The 20,557-nt window shown below is 41.9% G+C and overlaps 1 protein-coding gene across 4 annotated transcripts in view; it reads left to right on the top strand.

Annotated features, from left to right (window-relative positions):
- Tmem135 (transmembrane protein 135) overlaps nt 1-20,557 on the top strand; it is a 224,526-nt gene that overhangs the window by 72,722 nt on the left and 131,247 nt on the right. For 2 of the 4 annotated variants that reach the window (XM_026784264.1, XM_005357620.3), the window contains exons 2-3: nt 7,679-7,806; nt 10,128-10,220. The exons of 1 other annotated variant lie outside the window; for it this stretch is intronic. Coding sequence is in view for 1 of the 3 variants with exons in the window: in XM_005357620.3 (XP_005357677.1) it covers nt 7,679-7,806; nt 10,128-10,220 (221 nt within the window). In the remaining 2 variants the exon portion in view is untranslated. The remainder of the gene's footprint in view (nt 1-7,678; nt 7,807-10,127; nt 10,221-20,557) is intronic. One more of the 4 variants, XM_026784262.1, reaches the window with a different exon arrangement.

The raw sequence follows: 20,557 nt of genomic DNA, 5'->3' as shown, positions 1-20,557 counted from the left end.
AAAAAAAAAAAAAAAAAACAAAAGCAAAAAATAGGTCCAGCATAAAATCTGTAAAGAGTAGATACAGCATGAAGTCTGTTACTGTAAAGGGTACATACAGCATAAAATCTATTACTGTGAAGTGTTTTATTTTTTTCAGAGAAACTAGATTTGTTGCATGTAGAAACAGAGTTATTCAGAAGAGAGGAATGATCAGTCGCTGGGATAAAAGTGAAGGGTAATTTACAGCTTGGTACTAATTAGGCTAAGGCTGCAGTTAGCCCCTTTGAGAGCCAATTAGATTTGTCATAGTCCATGGTCAAGGACTGCAATGTCAACACTGGTATACTATTGCTGTGGAAAATATATGGGGCTTATCACGTGGGGAGTCCCAAATGACTAGCAAGGGACTTTCCATGCCTGAGGTGATGTAGCCTGGGAGTGTGGGCCCACGGAGGGCTGGAGGGCTGTGCATCTATAGTGCCAAGCTCTAGGAGGGGAACTTTAACACTGGGACCCGGCCCCACAATTTTGTCTCTCCTCTGTTCTTTGTGCTCTTGGGCTTGACCACATTGGCCCTTCATGAGCTCACTCATGCTGCCGCTGCTCCTTAAAACATGATTGTAATTTTACTTCTGGTTTAGATGTTCTCATATTTTATGGTGTTAGAATTTAGGTCTGAGAGCCATCTCAGAGCACTTCTTGTGTGTAGTATGAGAACTTTGTTAGTTGTATCCATATCTGCTGATACCCGATGTTGCCAGTGTCATTTGTTTAAATATCACCAGTTTCTATTTAAAGTGGAAAATGGGCTTACTGTTTTATTTAATTTAGCCTCTTTATTATTGATTGATTTATGGTTTTAAAAAAGATTTTTATTGTATGTGTGCTTATGTGGATGTATATCTCTTGTGCCACTGGATGCCAGAGGAGGGAGTTAGGTCCTCTGGAACTGGAGTCACAGATAGTTGTGAGTTGCCGATGTGGGTCCTGAGAATCAAACTCAGGACTTCTACAGGAGCAGCAAATGGTCTTCACCTTTGAGCCGTTGCTCTAGTCCCTTCACCTCTTTATTTAAGAAGTGAGGAAATTGAACTCTAAATATGTAAGCAAGAATCCTCCATATAAATGTTGTAGAGTGGAGATTAAAAATGAAGTATGATTATTTTGTATTATATCTTGGTGGTTATTGGTATTTTCTACTTGTATTTTTAATAACAAATAATTCTTACTCTCTCTTACTTATGTCCGCACCCTCTTATCATAAATTATAACACATTTTATGTAGAATGCCGGAAATACGTGATGGCAAAAGAGAAAAATTAAATTAGCAATTTGTGCATCATTTAGTGATAGCAATGCATAGCATTTAATATTTGACATATTATTGTTGTTTTGCAGTCTTTTTCTTTTATATCTTACTTTTAGATATTATTAATCTTCTAAAACAACATTAGGTAGGTATGAATGTTTCTATATAGTTTAGCCATAATTTTGTGTTATACCTTATTTCGGCTAAATTTCTTTATGAACACTGGAAAGTTCACAAGGAATTGGCAGTTATTGGATGAGAGCATGTGACCTGTGCCAGGGCGTTGAGATAAGACGTGTTATGCTTCTGAAGGTGCTTGATGGTGCCATATCTGATCTTGAAGGTTTTAGAAGTAACTGCCAGGCTAGCAGTTGCTGGTCTTTCGCTTGCTTAGACGGTGTTTTAAGCTGCTCACACTTTGTGTATGGAGAACGAGAATGTCATGTTGCACACTGTAAACCTTAGGCAATCCCACTGTCTGAACTCCAGGCTCCTCCTGGTCATAGATTGCTCAGAGTATCAGTGTCTCAGCTACTTGTGAACCTGGCTGTAAGCTCTGGCTGTAAGCTCAGTGACGAGGAAAGTCCCGATTTCTTGAGCTTTGCGTCAGGTTTTCTCTTTATGTCAACAGACTCTACAGTTTACTTTTTGCCAATATTATACAAATGTAAAATGTCTTCACTTTACTGTTAGTGAACATTTAGATTGTACTGGTATTCGTGATTGATTGCAGATGCTGGAGAATAATCTTTTGGTGGAAAGGAACTTTGTATATTCTGGGCTTATACTCAGGAGTAGAATTACTGGGTCATAAGAGTAGATGTCTGATTAGATGGTGTCCACATTATCAAACAACTTTCACCAGGAGCTGTACAAGTTTGACAGTACTACCAGCAGTGGGTGAGGGCCTTATTTGTGCCCCATCTTCACCAGCACTGTGTCTGGTCTTTCCATTTTCATGATTTCGGTGTATGTGTTTCATTGAGTACTTCTCTTACGGCAGTGTGAAGTGTGTGTGAGCTTTTTTAGTACACTTTTGAAAACAAAATGAACTCCTTATTTTGAAGTAAAAGTAGATTCAGAAACAGCTGGAAGAAATAATTAGTGATCCCATGAGCGTTTTACCCATTTTTCTCCCGATGGTATCTTCTTGCCAGACAGGATGGCAGTAAAAGTACTGCCATTGATGCTGTAAGACAGGCGATTAGCTGGGAGATGGATCAGTTGGAGGGCTTAGCTCTTAAGTAGGAGTACCTGAGCTGGATATAGTGATGCACACCTTTAATCCCAGCACCAGGGAGGCAGAGGCAGCTGGGAGGGTCTCTGTGAATTTGAGGCCAGCCTGGTCTACATGGTGAGTTTCAGTACAGCCACAGCTACATAGTGAGAACTTGTGTGAAAAAAAAAAAAGGTGTGAGCACCTGAGTTTGGGTTGTTACCACTCATAAACTGCTGTGCACGGAGCTTTGTGCACTAGTAATCTCAGTGATTGGGAGGCAAACACAGGAGGACTATGGGTCACTGCAGAATCTGTGATTCCAGGTTCAATGAGAGACTCACAAAACAAGGTAGACAGAGATGAGGGGAGACCTCAGGCATCAGCCTCTGGCTTCCAAAGGCACATAGGCACATACACGTGCATACACCACACCCGAATGTCTAGAGACATAGACCCAAAGACACTGCATAGGGGCTGGAGACTGGGTTCAGTGATAAGAGCACTGACTGTACTTCCCGAAGACCTGGGTTTAATTCTTAGCACACACACGGTGGCTCACATCTATCTATAACTCCATTTTTGGAGGATCTGACTTCCTCTTCTGGCCTTCTGGGGCACTGCATGCACTTGGTGAAGATTATTGAGAGGCAAAACACCAGTATACATTAAGATAAAGACAACGGTTTTGTTAGGGCAAGCCTCCTTGCCTTTGGCCTTTTATAGCTGTACTTCTGTCTCCCCCCTCCCTTTAGTTTCTCTCAGCCAGAAAGTTATTCTTCCTTTCTACACTTGTCTTCAGAACCGTGGCGTGCAGGTGTGGGTATATACGGAGTGTGGTCCTTTGAGATTGCCCCTTTTCTCTTAACATAGGCTGTTTCATATTGCTGTTTTGTGTCCTTTTTCCTTTTAAAAATTTGTGTTTTGAAAATTTCATATATGACTTATTAGTTAGGGTTCCTCTTGCTGTCGTGCAACATCATGGCCAAATCAAGATGCGGAGGAAAGGGATTATTTGGCTCACAGTTGCACACTGTAGGCCCTCACTGAAGGAAGTCGGGACAGGAACTCCAATAGGGCAGGAGCCTGGAGGCAGGAGCTGATTCAGAGGCCATGGAGGGGAGCTGCGTACTGGCTTGCTTCCTATGGCTTGCTCAGCCTGCTTTCGTACAGAACTCAGGATGTACAGGGATGGCATCACCCACAATGGGCTGGGCCCTCTTCCATTCATCATTAATTAAGAAAATGACCTACAGACAGATCTTATAGAGGCATTTTCTCTGTTGAGGTTTCCTCCTTTCTGATAACTCTAGGTTGTGTCAAGGTGGCATAAAACTCACCAAAAACACATGTATACACTATATCTTGGTTAAATACCACTCCTCCATCCAGCTCCCCTTCTTCTCCATGCCTCCAACTTCCATTCAATTTCTTACAGTTTTTTTTTAAGCTTACTAACCCCAGTTAGCGCTGTTCATATGCAAAGTGTGTGGGTCAACTAGCCAGTGGTCATCCACAACCGTAAAGAAAGCCCTCCTTTCCCTCAGCAGCCATCAGCCCCTCAGCTAAGAGTGGAGCACCAGCAGCCCCTTCCTTCTCTATGCTGGACCTTTTAATGCTTTTCCGTCTCGTGCAGGCAACCAACAACAGCCGCTGTGAGCTCCTGTTTGTGACAGCCAGGCTGTGTCCAGAGACCAGCCTTACCCACTTACCCAGCGCCCTTCTCCATCCTTTCGTAGCCATTCGGCTCCTTCTAGCGTGATGTTTCTTGGACCTTAGTGGGGAGAGGAGATTGATATATATAGATGTTCAGCACGGCCAACTGCTCACAGTTGCTTATTCTCAGCAGTTTGAGCAGTTAATGGGTTCCGCATTAACCACCAGCCTCTGCATGCAGTAAGAAGCTCCTCTGCCCAAGGCTGAGCGCAGGGGTTTGGGCCCCTCTTTACTTATTGGATAGTAGTTATTCCATGGACATATCACAGTTTGTTAAAGCACTTACCTGTTGAAGACCATCTGCTTTCATAACTTAACAATTATGAGCAAAGCTGTTACAAACATTTGTACACAAGTGTCTTGTTAACATGAACTTTTATTTCTTAGAGATAAATAAATACCCAGGACAGCGATTACTGCTCGGATGGCAGTTGCTTGATTAGTTTTTCAACAAACTGCCACACTGTCCAAGTAGGATATCTTTATCATGTTACAGTTCTACCTGCAACAAATGGCAACCGAGTGCACAGATGGTTTGAATTGTTGCTGGCATTTGTTCTTGTCATTGTATGTTGTGTGCATTTGTAAGATTCGTAAGGTGTGTACATGTGGGTGTGAGTGTGTGTGTGTGAGAGAGAGAGAGAGACAGAGACAGAGAGACAGAGACCTAGAGTTCTTACCAGTGCATATACAGTCAATGTCAGGTGATCCCCTGTCACGTCTCCATTTGACTTTCTTGAGACAGCGCCTTTGATTGAATTCCAAGCACTCCATTTCAGCAGTCGGGGGGGCCTGTGAGATCTGCCTGTCTCTGCTTTTCCGAGCCGGGTTTACAGATACACAATGATGCTCCTAGTTTTTATGTGGGTGCTAGGATCTGAACTCTGACCCTCATGCTTGCAGAGAAAGCACTTTAACCCCAAAGCCATCCCATTCACAAAATGTGAAACCTAGGTTAGTGTTCCCTCTCCCTCTCTCTTTCTGTCTTGTGGATGGCCCTTGTTTTCACCTCTGTCTATTGAAAAGCCCTCCCTCCGTGTAACTGTTTTTGTGCCTTTATAGAAATTAGGCGTATTTGGACAAATTTCCTGATTCTGTTCTGTTCATCTGCCGCATTGTCAATATTGCAGTCAGATTCAGTAGCTACTGTTTTTGCATTTTCTTTATTTTTATTTACAATAATTCTTTTTCCTTTGCTCTCTGTGCAGATTATAGAACTGTCTATGTTCTCGGACATCTCCTAAGGGGTATGATAAAATTGTGTTGAATCTTCATTTCACACCGGGGAGAACTGACATCTAATTCATGAACGTGACATGTATAGTAGTTTGGATTTTGAATATCCCCAAAGGCCCATGTGTTAAAGGCTTAGTTCCCTGACTGTAGTGCTATTGGGAGGTGGAGGATGCCTTGGTGGCAGGGTAGGTGAAAGGAAGTTAGGTCATTGGGGCCCATCGAAGGGTATTGGAACCTTTGCCCCTTCTTGTTTCTCTCCCTCCCTTTCTGACTGCCATGTGTTCCTACTCTGATACATTGCCTTACCACACACAAAAGCACACGGGCTCATGGGCAGAGACCCTCGAAACAGCGGGCTCCAAACCCTTTTCCTGGCAAGCTGTTTACCTCAGGTGCCTTGTCCCAGTGACCAGAAACTGACGAATGGCAAGTCTCTTGTTTGTTGGTCAGGTGTTATCAGCAGCAGCACCTTCTTTCTCTGGGCTAGGAGTAGCACACTGTCATATTATGGTTTGTCATATTACGGTTATCCCCATCCCCCCCCCCCCCAACTTTTCTATTCCTTGAAGGTAGGACTGGGCCTTCTGTTTCCTTCTGTTTCGTGTTTCTTTATATGCACGGCTGTTGAATTGTAAAGGAGAGACGGTCAATTTCAGAGACCTTAAGCATGAAATGACCTTAGAAGAGGCCATCGGTTTTGCTGGCTTCCGACGTCAGGCGGTGTTACCTCAGGAAGATTTGGGCTGACTGGAGAGGCTTGCAGCCTTCCTCCTCTCCACGTTCTTTCCTTTCTTTCAGCTCCTCTCCAGGTCTCTATCCTGCTGTTCTAACCTTTGTCCTTTGGTGCCGTTTCACAACTGTGGACAAGGATTCCTGCTCACCCGGGAAGATCCTGTTATTACCAGTTCAGTCCCTGAACCTATGGCCTACCCAGTGTCACCCTCCGCGGCTGTGTGCTTTAGAGTGCCCACATGGGATCTTTCTTACAGTTAGATCCCTATCCGGAGCATATTACGATTTTTTTTTACTTTATTCCCTATAACATTAATATTGTGTTCACTGAGTAGACTCATATCTTGATATTTGTATTATCTCACTATTCCAGGGTTTTGGTGGTTTTAATTTAATCTAGAAATCATCTTTTTAAATTTAAAATTTATCAGAACCCAAACAAACAAACAAACAAATATGTTTTCAATTTAAAATTAAGAGCTGAATCAAGAAGGTTAATATTTTTCATTTTAAAATTGAAAGTTGAGCCGGGCGGTGGTGGCGCACGCCTTTAATCCCAGCACTCAGGAGGCAGAGGCAGGCGGATCTCTGTGAGTTCGAGACCAGCCTGGTCTACAAGAGCTAGTTCCAGGACAGGCTCCAAAACCACAGAGAAACCCTGTCTCGAAAAACCAAAAAAAAAAAAATAAATAAATAAAAAAATAAATAAATAAAATTGAAAGTTGAGTCACTGACAGGTTTTTAATTTGTAAATGTCTGTAACATTTAGGGCTTTCCAGTGACATCATCAGAGCACAGCTTGTTGGAGTAGGCTCTCTCTTTCTCCCATATGGGTTCTGGGGCCGGAACTCAGGTCAGGATTCAGAGCAAGAGCCTTCATCCTCTGACTCAGCGTGTTGGCACATCATTAACGTCTCGAGTTTTTTTTTTTTTTTCCTTTCAGGGCCCTAGAATGCCAGAAGCCATTAATTGTTGCGTTTTAAATGCCTCTCCTTTATCCCTCCCAGCTTCTGTGCGAATCCCCGAGTCATTGCCTTTGGTGTCCTTCACTGAGGTGCTCCGAGGATGCTGGGTCGGGAGCAGTTAAAGGCGCTTCTCTGCAACATGCAGTTTTACCTGTTCTTTTTGAAAGTATGCTTTTCATTTGAAAACTGCTTTTATGGCTTGACACGTACCTTCCCGGGAGCTGACTCATCCTGTGAGCATGCTGTAATTATTTTTATTATTACTTTTATTTTATTACATGTACCTGCCCCGCAGCTCACCCACCATGTGCCTGTCCCGGAGCTGACTGTCACGTGACGAAAGCTGTCAATATTTTCAACTTAGGTGAATGCGAACATCTGTCCTAAAGCTTTGTTTGTACAGAGGAGCCAGGAAAATGGCGTCGTTCCTTTTAGTCCTTAGCATATGCTCTTACTCAGTAGCTTCCACTACTGAGTGAACCTCCGTGGTTGGCTTCAATAACAGAGCGTCTCTTTTTCCAGATTGCAGCCGTTCTCCGGAAGCGGAAGCTGGAGTACTACCTGTACAAGCTGTTCCCTGAGATCCTCCAGTCCGCCTCCTTCCTGACTGCTAACGGGGCCTTGTACATTACTTTCTTCTGTGTTTTAAGGTTGGTGCTCACAATCACCAGTTCTTGTTAACTATCTGAGTCACTGTTCTGTTGCTGTGAAGAAACACCATGACTGGGTCAACTTACAAAGACATTTAATTGGTGGCTTGCATACAGTTTCAGAGGTCCATGGTCCTTATGGCAGGGAGCATGGCTGCGGCAGACATGGCGCTGGATCCTTAGCTGAGAACACACATCCTGGTCCTCCTGATCCACAAATGGTTAGGGAAGAGGAGGAGGAGAAAGAAGAAGGGAGAGTGGGAGGAAGAGAGATAAGAGAGGAGACTAGGCCTGGCGTGGGCTTTCTGAACCTCAAAGCCATCCCCCACCCCTTCCACCCCTGTGACACAACTGTCCGTATAAGGCCACCCCTCTGAACCCTTCCCAAACACTCCAAATGGTACAGCTGGGAACCAGATACCTGAATGTGTGAGTCTGGGGGTCTTTCATCATTCAAACCTACTGCGACAGAGCTGTTTCATAATTGTCCTTCACATTGCTCTCTTTCTAGCTTAGTCTGTGAAATAACATCTACCTGCAAGAAAATTTGTCAAAACAGGAGCGCCTTGGCCTCATGATGTAAATTTCAAATTACTGGCATGATTATGCAGCAAAAGCACCTCAATATAGCATTCATTTTCTGAAGCCTACTGTAATTCTGAGATTGTTGGTCAGGATTTCTGATCAGAATCAGAATCAGAATTCAGGAAAGACCAGAAATTCAGAAATTCACTGTCTATAAGGCTGGGGCCATAAAAGATACGGTTGTGCCTTGACGGGTAAATAAACTGCCGTCTGGAGTCTCCTCCTGCTGGACAGTGTCCTGATTCAGACTCGTGTTCCATACCTGTGCTTCCTGTGGTCCACATTGAGTGCTGTTATTAGCAACCCCCCATTGCTGTTGGAAGCCAACGTTTATATCTGTCAAGTTAAAAGTCACTTCATGTTATCCTCATCTTTGTGTTGCCTCAGGTAGTTGTATTTTAGTCAGAATTAAGCATATAATTGTCAAATGCTCTTCTAGACTTTTTTCCCTTGGAGCGCTAGCATTTATAAACTTCACATAGCGGAGGCAGTAACCAGTAAGGTTTCATGCTATGGAACAGATTGCATCTTGAAATTGACTTGGACATGTGTGTAAGGAGCTTGGGCCTGTGGTCTCTGCGGTGCCAAGACTTAGTAGATCTCCAGGTAGGGACTGCCCTGGAGGCTGCTGTGGCAGCACACTCTTCCGTGGACTGCCTGGCTAAACGGGGGAAGCATAATGTACTTAACAGTAAGATAATGTCAGTGTTCTCCCTGGAGCTGTCTTCCTGAGTCTCTTTTCCTCAGTTGCTTGGTAGATCCTGTAAGGAAAACCTCTCTGTAGGCTTTCAGGCAAAAGGTTTTTAATGTCTCATAAGTGTTCATGGCAGTTTAAAAAACCCAGACTTCAATTAAGAAGATCATTTCTCAGATTCTTGATCCTTCTCTTTCTATCTCCGCCTGACTTCACACCTCTCCATATGTGTGTGTGTGTGTGTATACACACACACACACACACACACACCCCTTCCTACCATATATTAGTTTACCACTGATCAATTTTGTTTAGGTCATTTCTAATATTTAGAGGCTGGTTCTCTCTTTCTTAGGAGCATAACTGTTTGAAAGAAAAACATAACTAAGTCAGGGAATGGTAGTGCATGGCTTTAATCTTAGCATACGGGTGGTTGAAGAGTTCAAGGCCAGCCTGGACTACATAAGTGAGTTCCAGGCTAACCAGAGCTACAAAGTGAGACCCTCTCTCAAAACGATACATTTCTAATGTCCCTTTGTAAACATAATCCGTTTAAGCTATCTGTAATATTTTGGGTACTCTACAGTGCTAGTAAATAAGAAATGGTATCCACGTAAACCTAAACATTGTAGAATACCTTGGCACCTCTGTAAGAAAACATGAGGGTTGTAAAGGTAGAAGCAGTCTATCTTACATAACGCTTGTGAGTCAGGTGCGTGGCCCACACAGTCCAGGAGAGGAGGCAGGAGGTCAGCTTGGAGACAGAGGCTCTCCTGGGTTCCATGGTGAGCTAAAGGACATTATGGGATACTAAACCAGATTCAAGCCAAACAGCAACAAGAACACTGGCAGTGTCTGCAAACTTGCTCTGAGTCCTGCATAGCGCTGGCAGAGAGACAGCTAGTCTGGTCTGAAACATGGTGAATTTGGGGTACTGTGGAATACTTGGACAGAAGGTGGGTGGGGAGGAGAAGCTTCTGTGGGTAAGGGCTGAAATGACCAACTAGGAAGTTCATACAAAAATCCCGAATTTGAATTTCAGGAAGCTACTTGGAAAATTCTACTCCTGGACTCCAGGCTTTGGTGCTGCTCTCCCAGCCTCTTATGTGGCCATTCTGATTGAAAGGAAAAGCAGGTAACTCTTACATAGCTACATGTTTAATAGAATTAGCTACCCGAGAGGCTTTGATTTTATTTTTGCTTATTATTTATTATTGCACAGAGATGAGAAATCTTTTCCAACATATTTTTTCTGTTATGCAGCTATTTGACTGAAATTGTATGTGAAAATTGTATTCGTTGTCTATAAAATAAATATAAGGACATTATCAATATGCAGTACAAAAATAATGAAATATAAATATGAAAATAGATAACAGAAATACCAGTTTCTTTTTAATTAAGTAATAGAAAGTTCAGCCTAATGAAAGCATGCATATGCAAATTCCAGTGTAAGCCCGTTTCCTTCTCTGCATAGCACCCATGCCATACCTAAGAAAGTCAGTGAGTTTTCTGGTCCCTGCTAAAGGCTGGTTGACTAACCCTCATGGCCATTGCCCTCTGAAAGAATCTGGTGAACCCTTTTCTTCATTGTTATTCACATAGAATTTTCCATGCGAACTCATTCATAGCCTCCGTAGAATGTTGTGTAAGTTGTTGAGTCAGAGGATAATTGGGGTTCAAGGTTTTTTGTAAGAGTATCATCGCACGTATTGCTAAACTCAGAGGCCTCGTGGATGTTGTAATCCTGAGAATTTACAGGGTAGCACAGCCCAGAGCTCAGGTGGGGACTTGAGAGCCGCCCTCTGGATTCATAGTCTGGTGCTACCGCTAACTATGTCACCTCTGCCTTATTCTTTATCTGAAAATGGAAGTAATCGTAGTCTGTCATGCTTTCAGATAATCTAGGTAATACATGGAAAAATAATTAGAACAACACAGTTATGTTATGCGTGTGGTAAACATTTTTTTTTATTTGCCTGTAAGTAATGAGAGAGTTATTCTGCTCGTGGCATCTTGAATTACTTTTTAAAATGAATTACTTTTGAAAACATGTTCAGAAGATAATGACATACCTTTCTCTATAAGTACCTTCTAGTCACTGTGGCACCATTGGCCGTTAGCACTTCAGTAGGATTATGTTTATGTAGTTATCTGACCATTTCAGCAGGAACTGGTGACATGAGTTCGCACCTAACCTCCAGAGTCAACAGTTAGCAGTTCACAGTTTTACTTCATCTGTATCTGAGTGCATGTGTGTAGGTATGTGGCATGGGGAAGCATGTTGTGGACCTTAGGGCCATTTATCTGAAACTTCCTCAGGCCATTTCCCCTCATAACCACAAAGGTTTTAAGGTACTAGGAGTCACTGCTTGCTTTTGTGGATAGCATTATTCTTTGATAATGCGTTTCTTCAGTCTTCAAGGTTGTGTTACTGTTAGTATTCAAGGCTTCGATATCCTTATCACTGCTGCAATTATTATGTAGATTATGATTATAGTAGGTTAATTAATGTCCTTTTCTGGAAATTCCTCCATCATAGTCTGTGTTACTTTTTTTGGGGTAAGGAATTATTTTACAGCAAGTCTAAATACTAATAGGGTCAATGCTGTTAATATTGTCTTATTGCTTTCTTGCTGGAGAGTGCTCTTGGTTGTGTTTCCTGTCTGTAACCTAGTAAGGTTTTCTGTGGAGCTTAATTTATGCCCATGTTTTTTAAAAAATCATTTTATGAAAACTTGAAAAATCCATGCTCTATTATTAGGGTTGAAAGGTGTTTCTAAGTTCTGTGCTGGTAATTACATTGTTTAGATTCTATCTTCACCTGGAGGTAGAGTCTTCGGATTTGCCATAGTGGCACACACCTGTACTTCCAACACGGGGAGGCAGAGGCACAAGGAGTGAGCACTCTGAGTTTGAGGCCAGACTGGTCTGCACAGTGAGTTTCAGGTCAGCCAGGGCAATGTTGTTAAGTCCACGCCAAGTAAATAGATAAACAAACAAACAAACATACAATAAATGTTTTTATTCCTTGCGGTTTGAATTCTTTGTTGTTTTATACATCACAAACAGAATTATTTTTGTCTCTTCTTAGTATCTCTTAACATTTTTGAAATAGTCTGTGTGCCTCTCATTTTGTTTGGTGAACCAATTTGAAAATCTTTGTATTTTAACTAATATATTTATTGGTATCACTTATGCCTTTTATTGATATCACTACCCTTTTTGCTCTTTAATTGTGCTTATTATCTTCAGTGAGGTACTGTATGCCCCATTTGTGTTTATCCTTTAATGTTGAAAAGCTGGTAGGCTCGGGGTGCTTCTGCCCTCTCTTCCTCTCGCTGCACCTAATGTGAAACTGGGAAGTGCACATTGGTGTCACTTCCCGTAGAACTCAGTGTTCCTATTTTTACTGCACTCCTGTGTATGTGTACGGTTCTGAGCAGCTCGTCCTCACGAGTTGACTTGTTTAATCCCATTGCTGTCTATACATTACATGGTTTTGTCACCACAAAGATCGCCTACCCCCTAGGACCAGAAAAATCTGTTCTGCACTTGTTTACCTCATGTTGAGGACTTGGAGAGTTGCAGAAATGGAGTCGTGGAAGTGTCCTGTTTTAACACAGGCCATTTTTTTTTTTTAAACTAAGCATCCTGCTGTTGATCCACAGATCAACAAGATGTTCCATACATCACTAGTTCATTCCTTTTCTATTGCTTAGTGTTCCATTATGGAGATATACTGGTGTGTGTTTATGATTTATTCATTCTGTTGTTATTCTATCCATGACTTGGTATTATTCTCCATCTATTTTGATTCTTTGAAATTTCTTTCATCACCGTTTGTCATTAGCAAGACGTAGCTAACTCACCCTGTTTCAGACCACTTGTAGTGTTCTTAGTATGAGTTTTGTTTGTCCTCTTAAAGGAGTCGTGGGTTCAAGTGTCTTTGTAGAGTTCTTTAGTCCTCACCATGGTCCATTCCAGGAACTGAGTTTTGCCTCCAGGGAAGCCCCTTTGCTCACTCATAACCATTCTTCACTGGCCTAGCAGTCACCAGTCAGTTTCATGTCTACATACTTTCTTCTCTGCTGGTTTCATGTCAGTAGGGTCACACAGTATGTGGTTGTAGTTAGACTTTCCTTTTTGGGCTGTCAGCTCACAAACAAGGACATGGGAACTTACTATTAATTATGAACTCTTGGCCTTAGCTTAGGCTTGTTTCCTAACTAGCTCTGATAACTTCAATTCACCCCACTTGTTTGTTTGTTTGTTTCTTTTTGAGACACAGTTTCCCAGTGTAGCCCTGCCTGTCTAGGAACTAATTCTGCAGACCAGGATGGTCTCGAACTCATGGAGATCCGCCTGCTTCTGCTTCTGCCACTTGAGCACTGGAATTAAAGGCACACTCCCCCATGCACTAGTGACCTCATCTCCCTTATGCCCATCCTAGTTATTCCTGGTCTGGCTGGTGACTCCCTTTCTTCTCCCACACCCTGCTTTGCCAGAAGTCGCTGCTATGCCTCCTGCCTTGCTATTGGCTCTTCAGCTTTTAATTAAGCCAATCACAGCGACACATGTTCACACAGTGTAGAGGACTGTTCCATAGCATGCGATCATTGGTGAGTGATCCTGTTTGTCCAGCCGATGGCTTGAATTTCAGGATCTTGTGTACAGTGCTGCTTTGCTGCTTGTTGCACTTGGAAAACCCATGCAATGGTTTCATATCCTTTGGCTTCCAGTTGTGAGTGATGCTGCCTTAGTTTTGTGTACATTTCTGTATGGATTTCATCTTTTCATTTCTCTGCCTAATGAACCTAGCTGTGGAATTGCTGGCTTAGCTGGTGTCATGTTTAACCTTTTGAGGAACTGCGAGTTGTTTGTTAAAGTAGCTGTTGTTTTCACTTCCCTCCAGGAGTATAGGGTTTTCTGGGTAGTGTGAGGTGGTGTCTCAGATTGACTTGGATTTGCATTTCCCAGATGGCTAGTGATACCAGACTTCTTTTGATGTGTAGCTTCTATCCTGCTGGTGGGAGTGCAGGCTTGTAAAGCTACTTTGGAGATCAATATGGCGGTTTCTCAGAAAACTGAGAATCCACCTACTTCAAGACCCAGCTGTACCACCCCTGGGCATATACACGTTCTCTCCTTCCACAAGGACACTTGCTTAACTGTGTTGATAGCAGCTTTTTTCATAATAGCCAGAACCTATAAACAACCTAGATGTTTCTCAACCAAAGAACAGATAAAGACAAAATGCATTATTACTTAACTATTAAAAACAATGACATCAGGAAATCTGAAGGCAAAATGGATGGGAATAGGAAAAAATCATCCTGAGTGAGGTAATCAGACCAAGAAAGACAAACATGGAATGTATTCACTTACAAGTGGATATTAGCTGTAAAGTAAAAGATAACCGTGCTATGGAACACAGACCCCAAGAGGCTAAGTAACAAGGAGGACTTAAGGGCGGGGGGGGAGGGGATGAAAGAGTCTCTCTGGGAAGAGGAAATGGGATAGATTCTTTTTGAGTGGACTGGAGGCAGATAGGGTTGGAACAGGAGAGATCAGATGGCGGTGGGAGTAAGGGGTGGGAGGTGGGGGGGAGGGAGAAAATACTGGGAGAAGCAACTTGAATTGGGGGGCATTTCTGGGATGAGGTAGAAACCCAGTGCAATGGAAAATCCATGAAATCTGTGAGAGTAACCTTAGCAAAGATTCCTGGCATTGGAGACACTGAGTCTGAACCAGCCATCTCTGTAATCAGACAAGGCCTGAAGTGGAGTTGTTCAGACCCCAACCCAGAAATGTAACCTCCCACCTATGGTTTGTCCTGCATGCAGAATTCCAGAACTGGAGCTAAGCAGAACCCTCATCAGAGACCAGAGAGACTTCATCCAGCAACTGATGGGAGCAGATGCAGACCCACAGCCAAATATTAGGCAGAGCTCAGGGAGTCCTGTGGAGGAGGGGGGAGGAAGGATCTGAGGAGCCAGAGGGGAAGGGGACTCCACAAGAACACAACCCACAGAATCAATTGACTAGGACTCTTGGGAGCTCACAGAGATCAGGGAGCCTGTAGGGGTCTGACCTAGATCCTCTGCAAATACATTATGGCTGAGTAGCTTGCTGTTCTTGTGGGCTTCCTGACAGTGGGGAGGGGGTGGTCACTAACCCTTTTGCCCTCTTGTGGGACCCTTTTTCTTCTACTGGGTTGCTTCATCCAGCCTTGATGTGATGGTATGTACCCTGCCTTATTGTAACTTGCTCTACTGTGCCTTTGATTGATATCCCTAGGAGGCCTGTTCTTGTCTGAGGGGAGGTGGATGAGAGGTTGGTCTGGGAAAGAGAGGAGGTGAGAGGGAGAGACTGGGGGCAGGGGAGGAAGGAAAAAACTATGGTCAGGATGTAATTTGAGAGAAGAATAAAAACAAAAAATATTTTGTCATTGGATTACTTTTTAGCTATTGAGTTGCAACTCTTTTTAGATATTTTGTATGCAAGTCTCTTACGGTTAGAATTGTATTTGTTTCACTACTTTCTTGGTCATATCTTTCAGAACATAAAAATATTTTGATTAAGGCCAATTCATCCTTTTTAATTTATTTTATTTATTTATTTATTTATTTTTATTTATTTATTTTTTTGACAGCATATCCCTGTACAGTCAAGGCTTACTTTGAACTCACTGTGAATACCAGGCTGGTCTTGAACTTGTGATTGTTTTTCCTCAGTTTCCTGAGTGCTGGAAGTACAGATGTACCCACCACGGCAGTCTCTTTTTTAGTAAACTTTTACTGATTGTGCTTTTGGTGTCATATTTAAGAAACACTTACCACCCAAAGATTTGCTCCTGTTTTCTTTAAGATCTTTATTTATAGCTTTTGTCTATTTTGAGTTCATTTCTGTGTGTGACCGGAAGTCCAAGAATCTAATGTTTTGCATCTCATCCTTTGTATGCTTATTGCTACTGCATTTAAATGACACTGACCTTGGACCTGATCATGACTCATGTGTTCTGGGAGTCACTGGTACAACCCTTGGAAATGTCTGCAGGAGATGATGGGCAAGCTTTATTTCTCATCCAGTTTGCGTTTTGTGTCATCCTTCTTGTCTTACCGTGTACAGTCTCTTAGCCCTGGTCCTGACGCTAGCAGATGGCACTGTCTTTTACAATCAGCTGTGACGCGTGAGCTGTCATCTGCGCATCATCAGCTGTATAAAGTTCACACTAAGTCCGATATACTGTGGACCTTTATCGTGAATAGATAGTTTTGCTGCATGGCTTTTCTATATCAATTAATATGTTCATGTGGCTTTTCTTTGGCTTGTTTAGAGTGGGTTTTTTTAACCTATGAATGAGGTCAGGGGTGTAGATAATGTTATCTGTAGCTGAATTTCTTGGCAATATTACAGGTTTTCATACTGAAGAGCGGTTCATGGGGAAGATGGTCCTGTGCATTAGCCCATACATGCTATTGTCACTTTCTTCTTCCTCACCTTTTGGGTCAGTCTCTGGGTAGTGCAAAGTATCTACCTGGGACAGCTAGTCTTTGTTGAAAACCGGTGAACCATTTCTGGTCAAATTCATTGGTCTAAGTTTATCATTTGCTGAGAAAAATGTAAGACCTCCAGCTGTGGCTGGAGATTGTCTACTCTGTCTCTAGATGAGTTTCTCCAGCGGTTGGTCCATATCGCCTCTTGGCATGTTTTTCTCAGGCATGGTATTGTCAGCGTCAAGAATTTCCTGCAGCACAGCTAGTTTTCTTGTTGCAAAGTGTCTTTCCTAGCTATAAAGAGTCTGCATAGCATTTCCAGTCATGCTAACATAGCTGCTGCCGCCCTCAAATACTGTATGTATGGTCTATGCTGCCCCCCAAACTGTATGTATGATCTATGGTTTTTTTTTTTTTTTTTTGGTTTTTCGGGACAGGGTTTCTCTGTGGTTTTGGAGCCTGTCCGGGAACTAGCTCTCTAGACCAGGCTGGTCTCGAACTCACAGAGATCCACCTGCCTCTGCCTCCCGAGTGCTGGGATTAAAGGCATGCGCCACCACCACCCAGCCTGGTCTGTGTTTTTAAATTTAATTTTGAGAATCTGTATTTTTGTGTTAAAGTTTTGTTTTCCAGATAGCATTTAGTAGTTGAATTTTTGAACAGTATTTATTCTGTTAGTTCTTGACTTTTTTTTTCATGGTCAACTCATGGAGTTTTATTAAGAAACATCAATTAAAAATAAATGACATTCTTTAAAATGCAGTATCTAATGTATGAAGAGAGAAAAATTACAAAAAGTGTCAGCAAAATGCAATGCAGAAATGATATTTTACTTCTGTAATAAATATTAATTTTATAAATGTGAGGATATTTAACTTGACATTGCCTTCCTAATTCTTCATTGTTTGTCATGGGTTACACTATATCGAACAGTTTTTTTTTTTAAAAAGAAGCCCCCTCAGTTGCCATCCATCCTGCAGGACCCTATGCATACAGGACTGCTTGAGGAGTAGAGAGACCCTTCTTTTAATTAGATTACTCAATTCCTTAACATTTGGTTTATTTTTTGGTGGAGTAGGTTAGATCTCCTATTTGATTATTATTTTTTGTGTGTTTTTTCTTCCTTTGTATTATTAGACCACTATAAGACTTTGATTTCATTTTCTTTATTATATTTCTGTCATCTAGGTCTCTAACTTTTCAGCTTCTCAATGTTAATTCTTCACTACCTCACAAAATGCAGAAACCTTTGTAGGTTCAGTTTAGAAGCTGATTATGGGATATGTAAGTTCTAATCATTCATCTTCTACAGCAATAACAGGAGTTGACACAGTGATACCGCAATCCAGATGTTAAGGACCGAAGCAGTGTAGCATATGAGGACATGAAGAGTGGTTGTCTGGAAGTTCAGTGATGCTACGCTGTCATTGGTACCATAGTGGTCTTTTTATGCTCACTTTTCATGGGTGATTTTTAAAAAAGCGTTTGCATGTATATTTAAGAGGGCTTTTTGCATTTGTTTCAGTCTTGGTCACTAGTTAGTCACATGAGATTTCCAGTGTTATTGTGTATGGTCTACTTCAAATATTAGTTGAAGTGGTTTGTTGTTGTTTGTTGCTTTAAAAGCAACCAATACTTTATCTTCTTTTTAACTACTGTTGCTACCGGAATTTTTGAGAATCTCACTGGAGTCCTATATGGCAACAGGGTTCCTTCCCCTTTACTCATTAATGAAAGGATTTAAGGACAGACTGAGAAGGAAGTTTGAGGAAAATTTTATTGAGTTTAAAAGAAAAATTCCAGGTTAAGCAAGCTGTAAATCTCGGCAGCTCCTAGGAGGGAGATGGAGAAGAATTGAGAAGACCACTCGGTTTAGTTTAAGTGGATATGGAGCCATATAGCAGACTGCAGCCACATATGCAAAGAAGCTGAACATTGGAGAAAGAGTGAAGAAGCCCAAAGTATCAGAGAAAACATACTTCTGCTCTGGCCAGCGTCCGAAGGAAGACTAATGAGAAGAAGGGACAATTGTGTCTGTAAGATGGACTGACCCACAGAACCTCTTGGCTATTTATTTGTAGGGACTGCATTCTAGGGAGGGAATTCTGGGAAGGACAATACATTTAGCTCATTAAAAATGGAATTCTTGTGTTTAGCTTAAAGTGAAAGCACTTTCCTAGGGATGCTTCTGCCTTCCTGAGGGGTGGCCTCTTACCTAGGTCATTGACCTGCCCTCCCACAAGGCTAGGTCTCCAGCCTCACCAGAGGTTTTATTCTTTTCATCTGAAGATAATAGGTTTTCCTTAATGGGCTCTTACTGCTCCTATATTACTGCTCCTATATTCCCATATGGCTGAAGAAGAAAAATCAGTCTTATATGTGATGTGATTTTTTTTTTTACGTAATTAAACTGTGTGAAATCTGTTGATTTTTTTCCCCCATTGTTTCTTAGGTGATAAGGTTTATTATACTGGGAAATAGTTCTGTAGGGTTGGTGTTGAGAGCTGTGTATGCACGTGCAGCAACTGTGCCTGGTTGGTTCTCTTCAAATTTCCAAGGTCCTCTGTTCCTGCCATCTAGGAATTGATCTAGGGCCTTGTCTTTGTCCACCACTGAGCTCTGTTCCTCCACCACGTTTTAGTCCTTTAGTCTCCCAAGCCTAGGGACATTTTCAAAGCAGTTGTTTTTGCTTTGTGTGTGTGTGTGTGTGTGTGTGTGTGTATGTGTATGTGTGTGTGTGTGTGAGTGTGTGTGTATACAACTTTAAAACCTAGAAAGTAAATATATTTTATTTCTCTATAGGTTGCCTTTTTTGAGTTTTATTTTAAAGAAATTGTTTCAGTGCTTACCTAGAATTTTGTAAGAGTTAATGCAGTCATCAGTTTTTCCCTAGAAAAGTGTATTTTACTTGTTATCAGTTTATATTAAGGTTATATTATATAGCAAGAGCCTCAGTTGCTTATAAAAATTTATAAAAGTGAAGTTATACTTCAAATCATTGTTTTTAGTACTAAATGAAACATGTTACTGTTGTTGTATTCTAGGAGAAAGATAGAATTGTAGGCTTCAGTTCACAGAGAAATTAACAATGTGAGGGTAGAAGCAGTCAGTTGGCAGCCAGAAATGCAATTTGATTTAGGGGAAAGGTGGTGGTGAGATGAAGTTGGAAGTGTCTGTGTACACTGACATGGAAAAGCCCGGGAAAGAGGTTGTCTGGGCTTGAATGCTAGGAAGCAAAGGGCAGCTCAGTCTTTTTTTCAGCAACTATTAGAATATTTTGGAAATACTATAAGAAATAGAGAAATAGATTGTACAGAAATAGAGAAATAGATTGTGCAGAAATAGCACTTGGTGCCTTGTTTTGAAACAGTACTGTTTGTAGTCTCAGTTCTTAAATTTTAGAGCGTTGACAGTGAAAACGTTGTGATTCACGCACTTGGTGCTCGTCCGGGTCATGAGTTTTGCAGTTGTGATGTGGGTCTCTTCTCTGCGTTTTCTGTATGCACAGTAGATACCTGCAAATGTGTGCTCGTATTATCTTCCTCCCTTCTCTCTTCTCCCGCCTCCTCCATCTCACTCTCCCATCCCATGCCTTGTCAGTTCACCCAGCCTTTTTAGAGTTAAGCCTGCTTTGCCAATTAGTTTCTTATACCTAGTAAGAGAGGGTGCCTAGTTGAGTCCTAATCACACCACTGTGAGCTTCTGAGAGAGCTTTGAAGTTGTTTCCAGGGCTGCTTTAAAAACTCATGCCACAAAGAACTGGGCCCTCTTAGCTCAGTTGGAAGCCTGCTAACATCTAGCTTACCCTGGGAGGGCTGTTAAGAAGGGGCCTTTTCTGTGACTCTAGGAAATGCCTTGGGATCCAGAAAGAAGTTGTTCTGATAGACTTTTCTTTCTTTCTTTCTTTCTTTCTTTCTTTCTTTCTTTCTTTCTTTCTTTCTTTCTTTCTTTCTTCCTTCCTTCCTTCCTTCCT

This window comes from Microtus ochrogaster, chromosome 22 (genome assembly GCF_000317375.1).
Source record: "Microtus ochrogaster isolate Prairie Vole_2 chromosome 22, MicOch1.0, whole genome shotgun sequence".
Lineage (NCBI taxonomy): Eukaryota > Metazoa > Chordata > Mammalia > Rodentia > Cricetidae > Microtus > Microtus ochrogaster.
Note: the sequence above shows the minus strand (reverse complement) of the source record. Positions and strands in the feature narration are given on the sequence as shown.